The sequence below is a fragment of the Camelus dromedarius genome, chromosome 11, assembly GCF_036321535.1.
Source record: "Camelus dromedarius isolate mCamDro1 chromosome 11, mCamDro1.pat, whole genome shotgun sequence".
NCBI classification, from domain to species: Eukaryota; Metazoa; Chordata; class Mammalia; order Artiodactyla; family Camelidae; genus Camelus; species Camelus dromedarius.
The window spans coordinates 46,932,365-46,955,196 of record NC_087446.1 but is presented as its reverse complement, the minus strand read 5'-3'; the positions used below and the strand labels follow the sequence as shown (position 1 = coordinate 46,955,196).

Genomic DNA, 22,832 nt, shown 5'->3' with positions numbered 1-22,832 from the left:
ATTTTGGTTTAGTTCTGCCCATATTTTTTTTTTTAACAAAGTCATGTTATCTGCATCTTAAATTGGGTCACACTAGGTGTTTGTACATTTGTCTGATCAAGGCTGCCTTCAAATAAATGGAACCTTAAGCCCTAATCACATTGTCACCCAGAGATGACAGTAACAATGGTGAAATTTAATTATCATGAAGTGCCAAATTGTTACTTTTATTTAAAAAAAGCACCTAAAAGAGCAAAATATACCATTAGATACACAGATGTTTTCTATCATCCTATATTCTTTTTAAAAAAATGTTGAGCTTGATCTCACTTAATACTGTTGGATATGCTATATTAATAACAAGGAAGAAAATAAAACTGGAAACCATATTATAGCCACTTAATATAAAATGGTCAAAAGCAAGTCAAATTCAGTTCTTTTTTTAAGTTTAAAATTAGTGGGAAAAGCTCAATGAACTACTTGTTCGAAATATTTTTTCAAAAGTCAAACTCATATCAATTCTTTCTGAAAAACACACAGTTACAAGTAATTTATACATTAGATATTTTTTCACATATAAAACCAGGAATAGACTAACCTGTAGTAAAAGGTTCACTGAGAAAACTTAGAGTTGTTCCTGATAAGAAAAAGAGAAATGATGTGAATTTTTCTGACCTCAAGGGGAAATACTAGAAAGATAGCTCACTTGTTAGTTTTCAGTATATAGTCAGTTTGCAATATATTTAGTGTTGAGAGTTAATAAGACCTTTTTTTCATTTTTAAAATAGTGACATTATAATATTACTCTTTCAGTGTGTATGTGTATACATGTGTGAATATGGCTGTCTGTACACTACATACCTATGCTGAATTCTACTAAATACAGTGTAAATGGAATAAATATTCACCAACAATGAAAAGATAATTGTCTGCTAAGCAGAGGCTAATTCTGCAGTCTGTGGTTTATCTGATCTCACTCGATTTCTGATTTCTGATCTGCACCTTCAATATTTTTCTACTAATTAGCTGTCAGTCTATGAGAACTTGGTGCAGAGGGAAGGAGAAATCGTTTTTAGAATTTTTTTTTTTTTTTAATGATGTGTTATAGCAGGTTCATGGAGATCAATTTGAAGTTACCAGGAAACTCCCAAAGGAAGAGCCCGTATTTTCTCTGCATTCTCAATGCCTGCGCATTGCCGGGAATAGGGTAGGAGTTTATTAAACGTTTGCTGAAGTGGTCTGTGGACTTAAACAAGAGCCATTGTTAATTTCTGGTTTTCATAAATAATGAAAAGTCTATTTTCTCTATTTCAGTCTTAGTTTCTATTAAAAATTCCTGGAAATCCATTGTTTACGTGCTAGCGTCACTCTAAAATTTTGTAACTTAAAAAAGAAGAAAGGTCTCACACAGTCTACGTGACCCTCATTTTTTGTCCAGACACACTGACCTCCCTTCAAACTCTCTGACCTGCTATTTGCAGTTCCCTGTACTTGAACATGGTTCCTTCCCTCTTCTAATTAAACTTCAGTTCTCAAACTCAATCATTTTTTTCTTCAGCCTTTCCTGACCATCTTGACTTGATCAAATTCCCCTCTCTACCCACCCTACCCCCATTTTAAGCACTTCATAGCTCTTGTCACTGACGCAAGTCTTGCTTTTGTAGTTACTTGATTGATACCCATCTCTCTGACTAGACTTCCTGACTATCGGTTTACAAATGCAGGGGCCATGCCTATTTTAACTTACCCTTTTACATCTCTAATGATGTCAAAGTGCCTAGTACATAACAGGTGCTTGGTAAGTGTTTGTCGAATGAATGAATCAATCCACCTTTCAATCAATCAATGAAGTAAAAATATTATACCTATTCTGCGTATGAAGAATCGAGCTCAGAAAAGGTAAGTAAATTGTTCAAGATCACTGCTGGTCAGTGACAAAGCTGGCACTAAAATCTAAGTCACCCAGCACCTAAGATTGTGACGTACATACAGCTTTTCATGTAATGCTGCGTCTATGTATAACGCATCACCTCTTGTAGTTTATGGGTTTCATTCCCCATTCCCCATATTAATGGGATATTATAAATTAGACTAGAAATTATAGACTATAAAATCAAATAAAATATCCTATCTCCCCTGATTGCTTCACAAAATGGATATAGTGTTAAGTATACTAAGTAGTTTGAGAGGTTTATGTGAGTATTCTCCAGTGTCAAGCTTTAGCTGAGAAGAATTTTCAAATTAGCATCAAGCAGACTCCATAAACACATCAATTCAGATCTTGATTTTTTTTTTTTTTTTTTTTTTTTTTTTTTTGGTCACTAACAAACACAGGAACTGGACATTTGAATTGAAGTATCTTGCTGATTTGGATGTAAGAACAGCATAGAAAGACCACTGTGCCGTGGTCCACAGAGACCACCAAGATTGTCGTGATGCAGCAGGGTGGACCTCAATACCTCAAAAGACTTTGATGCAGATTCCATTTCCCAGTACAGATTTAGCCTTTAAAGAATTCCAACAATCCTAGCTTGAGCTCTTTCAAACTGAAGACAACTGCATTTTATTAAAAACACCATTATCCCATAAAGAAGAATCGATCTTTTCCAAAATTTGCACATCTATGTTGGAATCAACATGGAGTTAAGGGGAACACAGTGGCACACCCTAGACAGTAGAGCAGGGATTGCAAATACTTTTAACACCTGAATGAGAAAACACACTTATAGTCCTTTCTGTGTGATTGGTGTGGCTAATGAGGCAACATGCTCCAAAGTGGATCTCAAGGACCCATCTTTGATCAGGGCCATCAGAGTTATTTAAACTAGTCACAAATTGGAGTACCAACCACTCGGGCTACTCTGAAATAGCTCCCTTTTCCCACAAACGATCTTCAGAAAAGGTAAGACTGAAACTAATGAAACAGCAATAAAAACTAAGGATAAGCTTTTACTAATAGGAATACATGAGAATCCACATACACTGTTCTTCGTGGTTTAATTACCATCCTTGAAGGGTAAAGCATTACTATTCTCCTTAATTTTAACATCCATAACCATTACAATTTCAACTGATTTTTCTATTATTTGCAAATGGACATACATGCTAAAGTACTTGATAGTGTGAATTACTGTGTTTCAGATTCTTTGTTGCCAAGACATAAATAACAATAGGAAAAGCTGCCTTTACCAAAATGCTGAGTTCTGTGTTTTACGAGGTAAAATTTTTCAAAGTGACTGTGTCCATTTATTTTTGCCTCATGATTATTTTTAACCTCTTTTATTTTTCATCTCATGATAAACTTAATAATTAAAATAAAATCTTGCGACTAATTTTCCAGTTACCAGTAAGATTTGATTACTTTTAAGAACCATTTAAAATTTTATAAAATTTACAAAATCTTTTCTGAAAGATTATTTTGCAGTTTTCTTTAATAGATCTTGTTTTACTTAATACAAATTTTGAAAGATAAGCTTAAGGAGTACCCATAACATTTTCCCTAGTTAACAACAAATTTGGTACGCCAAAGTTTAGCTTTTGCAAAATATCTTATTTCTGAAAAAAATTAAATTTATAAAATTGGTTTTAATTACTGAAAAAACACTAAACTCCCCTGCTAAAATGTAAGTTCATTTATATAATGAATTATTCTTTATAAAATGCTACTAGCAATAACTTTGACTTTACTGAGTACTTACTATGTATTACACTAAGCTGTCCGATCTTATTTACTCTTTTCTCAAGTTCCATGAGGTATATATTGCACAATATTCTTTCATATTGTATTCTCTTAATAAATGAGAAAATTAATGTTCAGAGTGTTTGAGGGACTAAAACTAGGGTCATACAGCTAGCAAGTGGAAGAAAAGGTTCAATTTTTATTTTTATTATTTTTTAATTGAGTTATAGTCAGTCTACTATGTTGTGCCAATTTCTGGAGTACAACACAATGCTTCAGTCATACATGAATATACATATATTTGTTTTCATATTCTTTTTCACCATGAGCTACTACAAGATATCAAATATAGTTCCCTGTGCCAGACAGTATAAACTTGTTTATCTATTTTATATACACCAGTCAGTCTGTGCAAATCTCAAACTCCCAGTTTATCCCTTTTCACCCCATCAAATTCTTATTTTTCAACTTCTGCTTCCCACTACACTCAGCTGGCTCTCTGTGATATCTTGGTGCAATTATTTTCTTTCTATGATTGATGCAATTTGAGAATAAGCACATTATACAAGCAAATAAAATTGATATACAACCTATAATTGTAAAAATCTGAGATTTTAACTTTTTGAGAAAAAATGCACTTTAAGATATCAAATTATACTGTATAGCACAGGAAACTATATTCAATAGCTTGTAATAACCTATAATGAGAAAGAATATGAAAGAGAGTGTATATATAACTGAATCACTGTGATGTATACCAGAAACTAACACAACATTGTAAATCAACTATATTTCAATTTAAAAAAAGATATCAAGTTACTATGTAACAGAAACCCACTTTTTAATTATATGAATCAGTACCCCATTTAGTCAATGAGCTATTTTTACTTTTAATAGAAACTTACTAAATAAATTATGAATTTTGACACATCTCAATTTGAAATTGGAATCTGCAATTATTGCTACTACTTCAATAACTGACTTAAATTAAATTGAACTTTATTTTCTTTCTTAAATATCAAAACACAGAAGCATTAGGACTGGAATATAGAAAACGATATCCCAGATTTTAATCCTCTCTCTGCTGCTTGTTAGCAAATAACCTTGGACACATAACTCTTTGCACTTCCATTTCCTCATTTGTAAGTTGAAGAGAATAATGGCACCCACTTCATAGAGTTTTCTACAGCAAATGATATAATATGTGTCAAATACTTAGAACTGTTCTTATTATAGCTCTGTGTCAAGATCTGTCAATCTAAATAGGAACAAAAAAAATAATTGCATAAATTTTCTTCTAAAAATAGCATACTTATTGGAACGTTTGGCTAGCCGTCTATCAGGGTAGTCTAAACCTTGGAAAGCATTTACTCCATAGGAAAGAAAATGGATATATACAGCATGAAAAAAAAAGAAAAAGCTTAAGCTTTGCATATTGCTCCCTTTGTGTTTTTAAAGTTTTCTGTAACACTTTTCTAAACTTGTCATTAGTGCATTTTGTGCCTATGATATTTACCTCAAAGGTATGTGCAACAGTAAAATCATAGCTCAACTTCTACCCAACACGCTTGAATGTAAAGTCAAATAAATCATAAAGCCTCTTCTGAGGACCTATGTCTTTCTCCATCTATCTGGCTGGAATGCCTTTGATCCATCTGAGAAAGGTCATTTAAATTTATGGAAAGAAACTTTAAAATAACTTGCACAATCTTTTCAAGTTATATATAAAACAAAACAAAACAAAACAACTAATAGCCAGTGAAAAGTACTTCATACAGGAAAGTGTTTGATCCAATAGTTGATTAAAAGTACTTTACCCAGGGAACAAGATAACGACAAAAAGTCCCCTTCTGCAGTCTCTTTTTGAAATAAATCTTACCTATTTGTTCAAGAATTATAGGGTTTTTTTTTTTTTTACACCAAACTGGTATCTTCAAACAATGCAGAAAATAAAAATGGAAAAGTTTTGGCTAAATACATTAACCCACTAATCATACTGGTTCTACTCAAAAGCAATAATAATATATTATCCAAAATGAAATTACATTTAGAACAGTGAGACCGTGAACCAAAATTCTGGGGAAAATGGGTTCTCATGTCTAAGAAAGAAATCCTTCCATCCACTGTAAACAGTTCGTGGAGAGGCAACACATATTCAAAAGAATGTGTCTTCGTAGCTATACTATATCCAGAAATACTACTAAACTTCTGCTTTTCAGAACCAATTTAAATATTTTCCTTGATGCACGCTATATTTAGAAAGAAATGAGACATGTGCTAGTGATGATGACTAAACTCTTATTTTGGGATCCATTTCTCTCATCACTGATCTAGCAGTGTTCACCACTAGCAAGCTAAAAACATAAAAATCATTATTACACAGCTATGGATTCATCACAATTTGTCAAATGCTGTTTAACTTTTAAATCACTGATGTCAGTAAAAGAAATGGGATGTGACTTTCAAGGCTACAATTCGTGCAAGACAACTGCTCCACAAAAATGATCCTTACTTCCTTTAAAAGTGTTCTAAAAGTAAACACTTCAAGCTGCTTATTTTTTCTATGACATGATGATTATTGGATGAATTGACAGAACAAGTTTTTTGAAAAGTATGCAGGTATGCTTTAGAATGAAAGTTTATTCTAACATGAAAAATGAAAATCAATAGAACATGAGACTTGGTTTTTATTTCAGAGCTTCAAAATAAGACTATCCATAAACATACAACTAATACTTTCTGAGATGCTACTGGCTGCCATCCTCACTTTATGTAGATTGGTATGTTTTGGCAGTCACAGTGGTCATATCTCTTACAGTTGGTAAAATTCAGAAATGTCACATTTTATTCTGAATATTTTGTACCCAGTCCAGGAATCTGTAGTACAAGTTGAAGTTGAAGTTATAGCACAATTTATGGTTATGCAGTTACTTCAGTCAACAAAGATGACCACGTGGTATGATCTGAGCCTCCAAGGCAGAGATTTTTGAGGAAACTAAATCAGTTATTTGAATAATTTCTAAATTATGTACGATATGGACATAATCTTGGGAAAGAAGATACAGGATGGTAGATGAGGAGCTAAGAATTCAGCCAAGTCCTACCACTTATCATTATTTTAAAATTGAAATTGAATTAATAACCAAAATTTTGCATGCCTCAGTTCACCTGGGAAATAAGCACTTACTAGTTTATTCCAACAACAAGATAAGCTACATGAACAGTATCAATAAATCCTGAAAAAGTACCATTGATTTGACAACTTGATAATCAATGTTTTCTATACATCGGGATTATTTGATAAAATTTATTTAAAATACACATGATTTGTGGCACATTTACACAATTTTAACATGTGTAACAACAGTAACATAATTACTTTGGTTTCCTGATTTTAGAATAATGCTGGGGCAGCCTTAATGACTCACATCATTGAGATGATAATTTCTGGCTTTCATGGATAATAAGGAAAAGAAAAACCACCCTGATTTCTCTGTATATCATACTAGAAAATCCCTTTTTCTTCTGATCTTTGTAATACTGGGAAAATTACTTAAGCTTGTTTCCTCTCCTCTGTAGAATGATGAGGGGAAGGGGGTAGTGGAAAATAATAGTATTTAATCAGGGGATTGTTGAGATTTAATGAGATACTGAATGAAAAGTACTTGATATAATGAATAGAATATAGTAAGCCTTCAATAAAAGTTATTATTAGCTACATCTTATAATACAGTACTAAGACGGTATTTTAGTAAAGCATTAATAGCATACGTATAGAGCATGAAATGTCTGCTAGAATGTCAGTGAAATTTAATAAAACATTAGAATTTAGTAAGGCTAAGCATTACAAGTCATAAATACCACCAAATGAATTCAGGAAAAAAAATCACCTAGCTAATCTTCCCTATAATTCAAAACTACAATAGATTTACAGTTTTTTAAATGCTGGGGTGGAAGCAATTGATGAGATTTTTTGGTAGTATTTTAAGGTTAATTAAACATTTTACATCTAACACTTCATCAGCTGCTCATAAAAACTCTAGGTGATCTGCTCATGATCCTCTGTTTTGTATGAAAAGTTTGCTTGCTACAACACAAAATGTCAGCAAAATGAAATTGCCAGAATATTATGTTCAAAACGGAATGTGTAGGGAAGAAAAAGCAACGTGAGGAAATGTAAGTATAAACTGGAAAAAAATCAAACCAGTTTTCTTAGTTCTGAGTGCCTATTTTTGATACAGGATGCAGATAACAGCATCATATTGAAATAATTCACCAAACTGCTCGTGACTCACGCATGCCTATACAATTCCTCACATTAACCTTCAAGAATACTTTAAACGGCCTCAAGATTCAAAAGTTTTAATAGCTGAATGAATGATTTTATTTTAATGGAAAGAGAGCTATATAACTGAACCAAATTGTCTTAGAAACAGAACCAGAATGAGAATTAGGAATGCAGTCCATTGTTTATGGCTAAGATAACATGTAGCTAGAAAATCCTTCTGCAGTGTATATTAAACAATGTAGAGCTACTGGGATGATATTATTATGAGGCCTTGGGAAATGAGTATACAATTATAGAATAAAGAAAAATATTTCTGAAATGTGTCAGTCTTCCTAAATTTACACTTACATTTAGTAGTGCTTACATTGCTAATAATATTCAACATAAGAGAAAGTTTGATAAAAATTAAACATGTCAGTTTAGGCATTTAAATGATATTCCAGACCATCATGGTGATACTTTAAGACACACATTTGTCCTTTGAATATAAGCAATATATTAATTACCAAATAAATCAGAGAGCACCAAGAATTACAAAAGTACCCAAAGTTAGTCATAATTCTATATCATGATATAAAATTATAATCCAAAAGTAGTCTTGATTTTACACTAACTCTTGGTATTCTAGAGAAGATACACTAGTTCCAATCAATGAAATGTATAAACCATAAGCTTTATCAGTATAAATAACAACTAACCAATAGTCTAACCTTCACCAGAAATTCTGTTCCAAAATAAAAAAATCTGACTTCCAAATTTGGGGCAGGGAAAAAGAAGAATCACCCATTCTACAAATATTTATTGAGTACAATTGAATGCTAACTATTATACAGCTTGGGACTAAATGTAATTGGAAATACAAGTCTGGGCAACCATTATCTGTGACTTCAAAGATGCTGCCTAGACTTACTGTGATCATTTTGCAATAGATACAAATATGGAATTATTATGTTGAACACCAGAAGCTAATATAATGTTATATGTCAATTTTACCTCAATAAAAATATCATGTTTTTAAATACATAGGTATATAGAGAAAAAAACTGACAGACAGACTAGAGAAAGTAATAAATAACAGAAGGAAGAAAAACAGCATTCAGTTAGGGGAAGAAAAAGGTCCTAAACATAGACAAGTGTCTCTGTTGATTCTATTATTTTAAAAACAATTTTAATATATGTAAAAACCTTTATTTTTCATTTTATAGGCTTTTGATTCACCTACCTCGTATTTCACTGCTTGATGTAATCCTTGTACTGGAAGCCGCTGAATTGGAGAAAACAACGAAAAAAAAAATAATGTTTCATGTAGAAGGAAAATTATGTTTCTGAGGACATCTATGGTCATATATAAAACAGATCAACTTGAAATTAATGTTTCAGAGAAATTTGATCATATAGGTAAATAAATGTCAAAATGTAAAATTAAAGTTTTAAAATTCATAGACCACAAGGAAAACTCAAAGAAACTTAAGTTTGTATCACATTTTTTCCCCAAACTCTTCCTCTAAAAGCTTCAAAACAAAACAAAACAAAAAAACAAAATCTTCCCCTAAAAGTGTAATTGCAAAGATATAATATGACAAAAGGAAGTTTTGGATTTTTTTTTTTAATGCCCTCTTGAATAAGTTGTGGTTGATTAAATTATGGCTTACCTGAGCTACGGGTTACCAGTGTAATCGCTACACAAAGGAGGAGATAAATATTAGGAAATATATGTTAAAATGGTGTTGAAAGACAAAATTAAAAAGTATTTATTTAGACATGTGTAGATATCTCTAGAATGCAAATAAAGGATTAACTGTAACAGTTAAATTCATTTATCAGATCAGATGTTCACACATTTTGATACAATCTTGTATGCCTCTGGCCACTGCTTTACATACAAGTCATTCAATTCAAGTTAAAATTCCTTGGTGTTAGTGAAAAAGAAAATGTAAATTATTTTAGAAGAATTTAGCATAGAATTTTCTTTTGTAGCTGTTTTTTCCCCCCAAATTAGTAGTATGCAGAATGTTCATTTTAGGACCCATAACCTCGGAATAGGGAAGATGTTCTTAACTAATATTACAACTGGATGTAGACCCTGATATTTGGCACTAAGGAAATAAATAAGAGAATGACAGATTCGGAAAAAGAATTGTCTGAGTTGCAAATTCACTTTCTTGCTAATTTAAAAGCTAAAAAACAAATAAACATTTGCTTACCTGTTTCAGTGCTTAACACGGAGGTAGCCATTGTAGTAGAAACTGTTCAGGGAAGACAGTATTTATGAAAATAAATTCCTTGAATCATTTCGCTGGCAGATTTACCCCCAGAAACCAATTGCCATAAACTAAATAAAAATTTCTGAAATTGTGTGCAGAGATTAAGTGACAAGACAATTTTTCATTTAAATCAATCCAAATAACCCTATATACTTAATGTATGCCCCCCAAAAAATACAAAAATAGTTATTTTCTGTTATAACCACTTAAACAAAGTCACACAGGAACTTTATAAGGTCTATTTGTAGACCAAGAAATAAGGTTCAGAAACCTGACATGTGATAGCTTAGCTTTAGGTAAGTGACTAATGATAACTACATAAATAGTATTTTACTGACAATCACATACTAAATACATTCTCAAAACCTTAAGCTTCCAATTTACTATACTGTCTCTTAACTGACACCACCTCCAAATATTGATCAACAGGAAATAAAATGCATCCTTCAATCACACAAGACAGGAAGAGGTTAAGTGGACTACAGCGACTTTAAGTACACTTTTATTGCCAGTGAATTAAAAGTTCCAAACTCAAAACATATCCTGCATTTTGTTCAAAACTCTTTTGAATGGAAATAATTGAAATAGCCTAATAACTTAACACAAATAATGAGTTAAGAAAAATAAATTAACTTTATTTCTATGTTTTCAAGTCATCTCCCACTGTAATCATGATTTCAAAGCATATACTCCACAGGAGACCACATTTATTTCTTTTTCATTCCACTCGATTCAATAATCATCTAAAAATGTCAAGCTTTGGATGATGATACTTAACTAACAGGCATACACTACCTATTGTATGTTATAACCATATTCCTGACTTAATTCACAGGAGGATAATGAAACAATATTTTGGCATATCTCCTAGTAACGTTAATTTTAATTAGAAATTTTTGTGTCAGCAGCTTTCCCAGCATATCATTTACTGGCACAGATTCATGTGAAACTACAAATGATTATCCACAAACAGAAACCAAAAATACACATTTAAACCACAATGATGATTTTACCTGTGAATGTAGCATTTGTAGGAGCAGTTTCTGAAATAATCGTAAATTACTATTAGTGACAGGAACAAAAAATTGTGAAAAAAATTCTAAAACTCAAGTTGCCTATGAGTTATCTGTCTCTTTTTTATTTCACTTCTTGCAATTTCTAACAGAAAAAGAAGTCGTTTATGTATTCTTTTGAAACTTACTGAGATTTATCTTTAAGATGTGTTGCACATGAGCAATCCTTCAAATATTTACCTCTATGTAATCCTCACCTTCCACTCCATCCCTTTATTAAACTAGTTGGACTGATGTCTCACTCCCTTAATTCCCAGAACCTACAGACAGGCAGGGGTACACCTGCATTAGGAGAACCACCCCATCTACCAGTGGTTGGAAATGCCTGGACAGAGGATTAGTATTGAATTGACCCAACATGAACAAATATACTGAAATAGAATTCGTCTCAATCCACTGAGGAGCAGTCTAAGGCATTAAGTCCCTATTTGTCTGCTGCTGATGGTTTGAAAAGATCCCAAACCCTTTATTTCAACTTTCCTAAATCAATGAGAGCAAAACATGACTCACCACTGCACTCCAACTCTCCTGCGATGCAATAGCTGGAAGTTAAATTATAAACGAACAAAACAAGAATGAGGTTGAAATGTTGAAATGAAACTCCTGATGACATTCATTTTCCAAATTTAAAATGGCAAATTGTCTAGCAGCAAAAATCAAAACAGAATCAAATAAGACAACAGTAAGTTGTTTCCCCAAGAGTGTGCTATGGATTAAAAATTGCTTGGTTTTTTAGCATGGTTTCCCAGTCTTTTCATTGAGGAGTTCTTGGGACTGAAAGGAATGCTTTACAGTCAAGCTGGAAAGTTAGTTCTTACATTTTCAGTTTCAAACACGACATTTGTTGATGGCCCTAGTACAGACCTCACCTCTTTGCTTCCAAGTCACTGCCTGAAAACCTATGAACATGATCTTACATTCATAGAATAAAAAATTTCTTAAAAAATTTTTTTAATGGGAGTCCTGGGGATTGAACCCAGGACCTCGTGTACGCTAAGCATGTATTCTACCACTGAGCTATACCCACACTCCTAAAGAAAACTCTATTTTTACCCAGGACTACATAGTGACATTTTCTGTCCCATCTTCTACACTAAGTATAAGATTTAACAAACCATTTGTTGATAATGTGGATTTACTGAAAACAAAAAATAACCAACCCAAGTGATATATAACTGAACCTAAAGCTGATCTTCTCATTTAGAAATACCAGCTAACAAGTATATACCTATATATTTTCTTAATTATTTTCTAAATAAAAATGCAATAAACAGAACTATTGGATAGTTAGTAGAGAATGTACCATGTTCTTCCACAGTTATCTTGGATCACTCCACCTGCTGGTATGACATCGTTGTAGAAGCAGCTGCACTCAGATAAACTGACGCATTTCATGGTGTTCTCATCCAGATAGGGGGCGCTGTCCGGGCACGTAGCATAACAGCCTGTGTGTAAAAATGAGCGGCAGTTCGTCTTTATTTGCTGAAACTCATCATACCGCATTACACATTTGTAAACTTATTTCAGTGGTACCACGAACTGAAGTAGACAATAGCAAAACGACATCACACTCTTAGCGAAAAGCCAAAAAATTGAACAGGAGTCAGATCCTCTTGCAATGAAATACCAACTTAAGAATTTAGAAATCCTGGCTGATTTAATTTTTTCCTACAATGTTTTCTAAAACATCTTAAATGATTTGCTACTTTCATGACAGGCACAATGTTTGAACACAATACAAGACTTTGATAAATATGTGTCTAGAAATGTGAATGCCAATTCTAAATATCTACTTTCACAAGGGTAGGTGAAGATAACAGAAGTCATAATAAAAAGGGCTGTAAAGATCTCAAAGCCTGGAATTTAACACAGATGTGACTTTTGGAAAGTTAACGCATCTACTTCTTTTTTTGCCATTCCTTTCTTTTTCTCCAAGTTATATGTAATGTGAAGTATAAAGTACATTTTAACTGTGGGATATAATTAATTGGCCTTCATTCAAGTGAAACTATACTATATGTTACATTCTGAAACTACATTCTCAGCAAACTACATTGTCTAATGAATGGTGTAAGGATTGACAGTAAAATCAGAGCACTGTGTTCTCTCTCTCTCCTGTTAAATATGTAATTTATGTCAAGAGAAAATGTTTGTAATATAGAAATATTAATGTCATAATAAAGATAAATAGCTATTCATTAAATTACAAAATGTAAGGCACTGCATTGACAGACACAACATTTTTTAGTTTTAAGATATGAATATAATTTGCACTACTCCATGGATATTACTAAAATATGTCTTACCTTCCAAAAGTGCGGAAAATTTCTGGCCAATGACTCGATCTTTGCATGTTTTTGCAGTCACTGTCCCACAAGGTTCATAATGCCAGCTGAACTCCCCCGGTGCATTATAATAATCACAGTAGACAGCTGTAATTGAATCATATCAAATTACTTCCATTCACTATATGACTATTTTCAACCTTCATTTTCCAAAGCGTTTTATAAGAGATTTTTTAATGATACCAACAATAAACCTACCAAAACTAGATCCATCACATCAGATTCATTTGGTTTTATCCAAATTGCCAGGTAAGCCAAAAACAACTTACAAAAAAGGGAGGGAAAGTATATAGAATCAAAACAGCACTTTCCTTTGACAGCTCACAATAAGGTTACTTTGAGGTGGAAAAGTAAACGTTAATTTTCCCATTTTGAGATATTTTAGGTCATAGTCCTTATTCACGGAGTTTTTTTTATTCTTATCTTTTATTGAAGTGTTTCATGGTTTTAATGTTTAAGCATAAGTGAGAAAAAATAAATCTCTAGGAAAATTAGGTTTCTTTACATGTAAATAACAGTTCCCAAGCTAGGTAACTAAAGATTTCAACATAATATATAAAGCTGTGCCTAATAAACGGAATAAAATGAGGGATAAATTTCAAAATTTCTTATTTGTCATTTTCCCTCATAGTAGCTTCATTTCGAAGGAAAAGTGTTGACTGGTTTCTACTAAAAACACCACGTTCTAATATATTTCAAGATACAGTTTTATGCGTTTTACAGTTCATCTTGACTAGAGCTCTATAAAAAGTTTTCAAGATAACGTGTGAGGACTTCAACCAGCAGTGATATACGAGGTAAATGTTTAAGATTATATACCTACTCCAAGCTAGGCAAACAGTTAGTTGTTCATCTGAGTGTGAATAAAAAATGTTTTCCATCAATACTCAGTTTTCCCCTGCGAACACAAGAACTTTTGAAACTGAAACCGAATTGAATGTGTTGCGCCAGGTGCCGTAATTTTTCAAACAGGTATTTTTTTTCCCATCATAAAAAAACGTATTAATTAAGATGTGTTTAAACCTGTCTATGCCCAAGAATTTGTGTTTTGTGGAAAACGGGACGAGAAGATTGTCTTAACAAAACAATTCCGTCTGAAGACATTTTGAAGAGCAACAGCGTACGGATCTCACTTACGACAGAGATCTGGCTTTCTCCACGTGACACAGACCCCGACCGCGCTGCAAGCCTCCGCGTACATCGCCACGGCCGTGCAGAATCCCAGGTACTTCCCCTCCATGTCACACGCGCAGGCCTCCTCGATGCACGCATCGTAGTACTCGCTGGGGTCCACCTGGCGGGGCACAGAGCACGGCGCGTCAGCCTCTGCGAGCAGACCCCGTGCGCGTGCGCGTGCGCGAGCGTGTGCGCGTGCGCATGCGCCGCCGCAGCCGCACTACCTTGCTGTGGCAGTCCCGGAACGTGCTGTCCCGGATGAGCTCACACTTCCGCACAGCCCAGGCTTTACAGTAGGGGTTGGAGTCGCACGGGAAAGTTTGAGTTACTGTGTCTGAACATTCTTGGCTTGTTTTCCAGCTGTTTCCAAATTCCAGGGCTCCAGCTGCGACTGATGAGTATCTCGTCGTGAAGTCATCCTTGAGATCGCCATTGTTATTTCCACAAAGACCACATACTTTACCCTATATAGATCAGAAAGGGAGATTAAAAAGTGAGTTATACTAGAGACGTATATAGAGAGATAAATACAGAGATAGCTAGTTAGCTGGCTAGATAGATAGATAGATGATAGAGATATTATGATTACATATATATCATAAATCTATTTTAAATTCCAAATTTTGGAAGGAAACTAGAATCTGCGGATAAGATTGTGCTCCTGTTTAATCCAAGATTTCATATATTGCAAAAGGACCTAATATTGACTAAGATAAATACCTTAAGAATTAAAAAATAATTCTGTTCACCAGCTTCAAATTCTACATAAGTATACTCTTAGGTTCTTAGCATATTTGCTCCAAGGGATACAATTATTTCTACTAATACACTGACTACCTCAAAATTGTATTATATGATAATAGCAAATAACCAAATGTGGTTAAACTAGAATGCTTCCGCTTTATTGCATTTATTTTTCAGCAAGTTATGTCATCTTTGATTATATTTGATATTTCCTGAAAAGTTGAATACACGTGGAGGGCTTGTTCTATAAGAAATACTGTCACTCTCCCACTTGCCACCTATGACTACATCTCCAAATTTCAGTAACAAAAATGATTTTGTTTCTATTATGTTATTTGCTTTGTTATGTTACATTATTTTATGGATATGAATGTGATATACATACATTCCAGCGTGGATCCAGTATAACAGACATTCTTGTATTTTTGTCCCAAATCACGGTTATTCCATTTGAAAATTTCAGAACCAAGTACAGGCCAACAGTATGTACTGTGTACAAATTTCCATCGAGTTCACATTCCTTACTTTCTGTAGTTTTGACTGCTGTTACTTTACCATCATGCAAGACAACATTCTGATCCTGTAAGTTGAAAGACAGATTTATGGTAACATCAGTTTTATTTGGCAGTTCATAATCTGAGCAAAAAAGCAAATAAAGATAAATAATAATACTGTACCTGAAAAGCAACTATAATTTTTCTTGAGCATGTAAGCCCATCTTCACAGCATGGGACACTTTCAGTTAAAATACGGAATGTGCCATTTTCGTCACCGCAATAATCCTTTAAAAATTAAATTTTAATAGTAGTTTATTATATCGGGGACATAGAACTCAATTACAATATTTATATTAGACAAATACTTCCAAGACAGTGACACCTTACACTCAATAAATTACTATATGTTGTGTTATCGAATTTCCAAAAGACAATGGTTTAACTGCATTATGGGTCAGTATCCTTGGCTGAGTCCAAACTAGTTAAGTCACTTTGATTCAGTCCTTTTCCCGTTACCTCTATACAAGTTTAGAATTATACCATAGATATATAAATATTTAAATTATATAAGGTTGTAATCATAGATTTATTTCTAGGCTCTGCAAATAGCTAGATAAAGGTGTGGTGATGTGTATGTAACTAGATATATCAATGCCTTAATACAAAACAATCCAAATTTCATTACGTGTTACTCAGTTTAGTTGTATGGAGCAATCAAGAATTCCAGAATCAGGTTTGAATATGGCATTTTCTACTTAGTAGTTTACCTTGCTAGCCCCTCTAAACCTCCCTCATAGGAATAATAATATAAGCCTTTTATATTGTAAATGATTAAATGTAATAAAATACATAAATTCACTTGGCAAAGAAACACTCATAAAACAGTAACTGTCATGTTGCTGGTGGTGCTGTTGTCAGGATACCATCTCATATTCATCAAGCACTTAGTATATGAGCCAATATTTGCTCTCATTTGGTTTCACGTAGGGGCTGTTTCTATCCCCATTTTACATAAAAGAAAGCTGAGATGCAGAGAGATTAAGGAATGTGCCCAAAGTCACACGTCTGAGAAATTATAGTTTCAGGAGTGAAATCTGGAATCATCATTACATTATGTTCCATTTTACTGCTTTCAAGAAACAACAAAGGGCTATCTTTCTTTAGCTTTCACATTTTGAGAACAAAATTCTCCAGAGCTCATGTAGAAATAAAAAATATTAAGAAGTATAGAAAAATTGTGATTAAACAAAACTTGTAATTACCTCGAGAAATGAATACTGGCAGAGACCATCAAAGCTGTAACTTCTTCCATCAAAAGTTCTAACATGACCTTCCCCATAGATGTGGCAGGTGGTTTGACACTCATCTTGTGTACAGTTCCAAGATCCTTTTATGCAAGTACTAAAACAATGAGAGTGTGGTAATTATATCATGCCAAGATATATACACTCATAACATTTTTGTAAAGAGACAAAAAACAATGCTTCACATTGGTTTCAATTTTGCAGCTGTCTATATTATATGATGGTCATCATACATAATGCTATATAAAGTTTCTATTTTTAAAAAAAGCATTTCCTAACTACATTTGATGATTATTTTCCCAAATATCCCAAAGAATGACTTCTTTCCCATACAATAAGAGCAGATTGTACACTTTCAAATATCCAAAACAAATAAAAAAGTAATCATGTTTAGGCACCATTTGTTGCAGCCAACTGGGGTGACACTTCCTTGGTCATACTCTCTTCCACCAAAAGAGCAAGGGCAGTCTTCGGGAAAGACACAGTTCCCTTTAGAATTTCGAACCATGCCTACTGGGCAGTAGCACCCACGTCTGCAAGGCAAGTTCTCCTACAGAAACAAATATAAAATGTACACCATGAGGCACTACTCTAAATATATCACATTTTCAGTTTTAATTGACAAAACGTAACTATACCACGTATACATTTAGAGTCATCATTTGACAGGTCAAAATGACACACAATAAATAATGATCTTCTAATTATTTTGCATTAATGTTTTCACTTCCTTCTTCCCTGAAATGATGAAATATTTTTAAAAAACTAAACTCCAGTGCCATGGTACTTACATCAAAAATAGGTATGTTCCGAGTGCTACACGTGGTGTCAACTCTTGTCTGGGCCTTGGGGTCACTGCAGTCAATGTATTCAGCCCCTCCAGAACAATTCTCTGTGGGACAAAGGAGGTTGTTAATCAAGGGCCTCCTGATCTGCTTATTTTAACCAAAGTCCATATCTTAAGCTTGCATCACAATTTCAGAACTTACGTAGGGTTAAATCAATTGGAGTCTGGCAAAGAAGAATTCCATCTTGACAGACACTGGAAGTAAAAGAATGTGATACATTTAAATCAAGTTTCAGTGACAACGTCTTCTTTTTTTGAAGTATAGTTGATTTACAATAATTTCCAGTGTATAACATAGAGATTCATTTATATATACATATATATAATTTTTTTTTAAATTGGGGGAGGGTAGTTTGGTTTATTAATTTTTTAGAGGAGGTCCTGGGGGTAGAACCCAGGACCTCATGCATACTAAGTATGTACTCTATCACTTGAGCTGTACTCACTCCCTCTAGACAATTTCTTGATACTCTCTTACAGCAACCTTAACCCCTTATTCACAAACCACCTGTTTTATCACAAGTAGTAAAATGAATGAGACACAGTCCCAAGGAGATGCATAAAATGTACCAAATTATGATACAGCCATATAGGAATCATAGGAATGTACAAACAAGGTTCTTATGGACACAGAGGAAACTTCATGGAAAAGAGCCGGATCTTGATGGATGAGTAAGACCCAACAGATATCGCTAAGAAGATGCAACGTTGTGACAAAGGAAAGAACAAGGTATGTTCCAATGACTTGCTTGGTTAGAAGGTAGGATACACTATAGGGAGAAGTTGTCGAAGTAAGTTGAGGCCAGATTTCAGATGGTCTCAGATGACATGGAAGTTTATTTCTATTCTCCTGGCAAATGTCACCATAAAGTTTCTAAGCAGCTAAGTGGCACAATCCAAATAGTGCTTTAGTTTTGACATTCTAGTGGTAACGCAGGGACAATGAGACAGAGACAGAGAGGACAGGGCCAAGCTAGCCATCACAGCAGTGCCAGTAAGAGGTGTTGGAGTTCTGAAACGGGGTGATAATGAAGGCAACCATAGTCTGGAGGCGCTAGTCTGAGTTTCATTAAAAAGGTAATTTAAAAAGTTTGTCTCCTGATTTCCCAGCATCCACAGAGAAACTATCACTATCAAACCCCAACCAAATATTTTGTGTGCTTTGATGGAAAGGGGTTTTTACCCATGCTTTCCTTTTAAATAAATGGCCAAGAAAAATTATTCATTGTTAATGATATCTTTCTAGAACTAAAGAAAAGAGACAAGATGCCTCTGAAGATTTTTGGAATAGCTACTTCATTTTTGCAGTTATGACTCTAAGAACTGCTGTTTCTATGTATGGAATAAGAAGTATAAATACATTATTTTGCCCCAAACGGGAGAAACTGCTACCTCTTTATCCATTACAAAAAATCACAATTCTTCAACAATTCATACTGCCCAGGAACTAAGCTCAAATTCTGAATTACGGCCTGACCACTGACTTCTTTTCCAGGCCAGCAACAACCTACATGTGCAATATCTTTTCAAGTATTTCCTACATTAGTGCATTCTGTTTACTCCACCGGGAATCACTCTTCACAACCCAGTTTTGTCTGGAAAATGATTCATCCGTTAGGAAAGCTGAAATGCTGGTCTCCTCTGAGAGGTTTTCTGTTTGTAACCTCCTGAGGTAGCAACGGGCCCTTGCTGCTACTGTATTATAGTATAAAAACCTCCCTGCAATCGTCATGCTTACTGTGTGAGTCTAAGACAGTGTTCCCTCATCTTTGTAACTCCAGCATTCAGCACAAAGGCCTGGCACACAGGAGATATTTATTGAATAACTGCTGAATTATACATACTGAGAGAAAACAAGAAAGCACTGTCTGACTATGAAATTATTTTGTATTGCCTGTAGGTGTAGCTGCTAGAATATTTTTCTACTGTCATTTAAAACTAAACGTGAGTGGGATAAAGTAGTGATGGCCATTACACTCCTGGTAAAAGGAGGGTAATAACTAATTTTAATAAGAAATACCAAAGTAACCATATGATAGGTCTAAAGAAGCCTTCAAACTAGCAAAAGACTATTTCTCTGAAAAGCACGGTCCCTTGATTTCAAAGTCCTAGCAATTCCGTTTGTAATCTCCGTACCATTTATTGTCATCAATACTTATGAGTTTGCCTGGCTTGATGACTTCGTCATTTATGTAGCAGTCACACTGAGACTTTGGAACGCAGTTCCCTTCATTGTTCTGGTACATTCCATCAGGGCAGGTGCATCCATCAACTGGAACATCTTCCACATCGCAGCTCCTGTCTCTCTCTGACAATGAGCGGCAGGAAGTATTACAGGCTTTTACATTGTACTTGAAAACGAGGCCACTCGGACAAGAATGATCTGTTGGTAGAGGAGAAAAAAGTAGTAAACGTGTACATATCCAGGAAAACTAGCAATTTTACTTCAACTTGGTGTTTACAGGTATTGTAGTGAATCATTCATACCCCATGGATCATCATGGAAAAGATATTTGTTCATTTTGTTTTTCATTTTTTTTCTCTGTCAGTGTTGAGACACTACTATGTTTGTACATTCCACCGGGGATAAAGCCCATAAGCTAGATAGGCAGGACACTGCTCTCATGTGGCTTATATTCCCAGGGAAAGGACAATTGTGGTGCACGCTAAAAAAAAGCAAGGTGGGAAACTGTGAAGTGTGTACAACTGAGCAACTGCCCTTAGTGAGGAGGAGGGGTAGATGGCCAGCATGAAGGCAGCCTAAGGAAAGGTAATTCTATCTCCGGGGAACAGCCTCAGTTAGAAGAGCGGGAAATGCTTTCAAAGAGCAAGTAGAAGAACAGAAGCTGTAAACCCAGAGGCAGAGGCACTCATTAGAACTTGCAGCGCCCTGGTGAGAAGTTTGGTCTTTAGCCTAAAAGCGATGAAAAGCCATTGACTTGTTTTAGACTGAAATGTCACATGATTGGGTACGTTTTTCTTTGTTTTACTTTGAAGATAATACTGACTTCTCGGCAGAAAATGGATTAGATGGAACCAAGAGAAGATAGAGAAGGAGGCTATTGCCATTACCCAGGAGGAAGAGTGAGGGCTTCTGAACCAGGTTGGTGGCAATAGAGACGGAAAGATGTGAATGGAGAAAAACTGAGGAAAAAAACTTGAGAAAAATTCTGGAAGTGAACTTGAGAGACTTTGTTGATTAATTGGATATTGGCTATGAGGTATTAAGCATGACCTATGTTTCTAAAAGGCTTTTTTTTTTTTTTTGGTAAAGGTTTCTAAAAGGTGGTTTTTTTGTTTTGTTTTGTTTTGGTAAATCAAGTATTTTTCTGCGGTCATATCTAAATAATGCAATAAACATTTTTTTGTGAAGGATTTTGTTAGCCTTCTAATAACTTTTTTTTCCACTTTTTTACTAAGGTGTAGCTGGTTTACAATTTTTTTAAATACAGAATAACTACAATTTAATAAGAAAAATAGCATCCGATTTTTTTTTAATGGGTTAAGGTTATGACAACAGCAATTCAGAGAAGAAAAAAAAATCCAAAAAGTTTATAAACATGAGGCAATAGGTTTCAATCTTGCTAGTAAGCAAATGCAGCAACCATTTCTCATCTATTAATTGGGAAAAAAGAATCAAGTGTGAAGGGGGCACGGGAGACAGGTAAACCCATACAACAATATTATATTAGTTTCAAGTTTATAACTCAGTGATTCAAAATTGGTATATATTATACCATTTATGGTTATTATAAAATATTGGCTATATTCCCTGTAATGTACAATGCATCCTTATAGCTGATTTATTTTATACATAGTAGTTTGTACCTCTTAATCCCTTCCTCCTATCTTGCCCCGCCCCCTTCCCTCTTCCCACTGGTAACCTCTTGTTTGTTATCGATATCTGTAAGTCTGTTTCTTTTTTGTTATATTCACTAGTTTATTTTATTATTTAGATTCTAGATATAAGTGGTAACATACAGTATATTTCTTTTTCTGTTCAACTCTAGTGCAATAAACATTTTAAAACAAAACAATATTTTACAAATATGGTAGCTCAGCCCCAAATTTACTAATATATTTTTTCAAAATAAGTTATTAATATTTGACTACCAGTTAAAAATGCAGTAGGAGGCAGAACATTCAATTTCAGCATACAAAAATTGAACAGAAACATATATTTACATGCAAATGCATGTATATTCTGTTCTTATTTAAGTATGAATATAGGAAATCAAGAAAAAAGAAATAAATCACAAAGTGAAAATGCAAGGATTGAACAAATGTTTTAAAAAAAAATAGAGAATTACCTTTGAAAGAAGCAAGTACAAATCTGTTAACGCATGTGCCTAAACTACACACACACACACACACACACACACACACACACTCTATTGTAAAATTGAGAAGAAAGTAGTTTATCTAAAGCCTCTCTCCTGCTCACCACATCGTCCGTTTCTCCATTCTTCAATGTAAGTTTCCTTCTCAGCACATGCTTTCACATAGTTGCCTAAAATTGTACACAGGCAGTCTTGACTGTTTTCACAAGTACAAGTGTATTTTTTGCATTCCTTAAAAATAAGAAACAAATTTATGTTACATTATGAAACTATTCAGAAGAACATGTAGACTGGGT

General features: G+C 34.0%; 1 protein-coding gene and 1 long non-coding RNA gene across 2 annotated transcripts in view; both read right to left on the bottom strand.

Annotated features, from left to right (window-relative positions):
• The window catches only part of MUC19 (mucin 19, oligomeric), a 134,553-nt gene that overhangs the window by 79,031 nt on the left and 32,690 nt on the right, over positions 1-22,832 (bottom strand). The window contains 15 exon segments of the mRNA XM_064491235.1: positions 10,151-10,192; positions 11,224-11,253; positions 11,794-11,825; positions 12,587-12,728; positions 13,590-13,715; positions 14,766-14,922; positions 15,029-15,268; positions 15,934-16,128; positions 16,226-16,330; positions 17,308-17,446; positions 17,748-17,899; positions 18,141-18,241; positions 18,339-18,391; positions 20,333-20,579; positions 22,641-22,767. Of these exon segments, the coding sequence (XP_064347305.1) occupies positions 10,151-10,192; positions 11,224-11,253; positions 11,794-11,825; positions 12,587-12,728; positions 13,590-13,715; positions 14,766-14,922; positions 15,029-15,268; positions 15,934-16,128; positions 16,226-16,330; positions 17,308-17,446; positions 17,748-17,899; positions 18,141-18,241; positions 18,339-18,391; positions 20,333-20,579; positions 22,641-22,767 (1,888 nt within the window).
• On the bottom strand, positions 578-9,627 carry LOC135322541 (uncharacterized). Its single transcript, XR_010383213.1, has 3 exons — positions 9,599-9,627; positions 9,169-9,210; positions 578-616 (listed from the first exon to the last, which is right to left on the bottom strand). It is a non-coding gene; the product is annotated as an uncharacterized LOC135322541 (long non-coding RNA).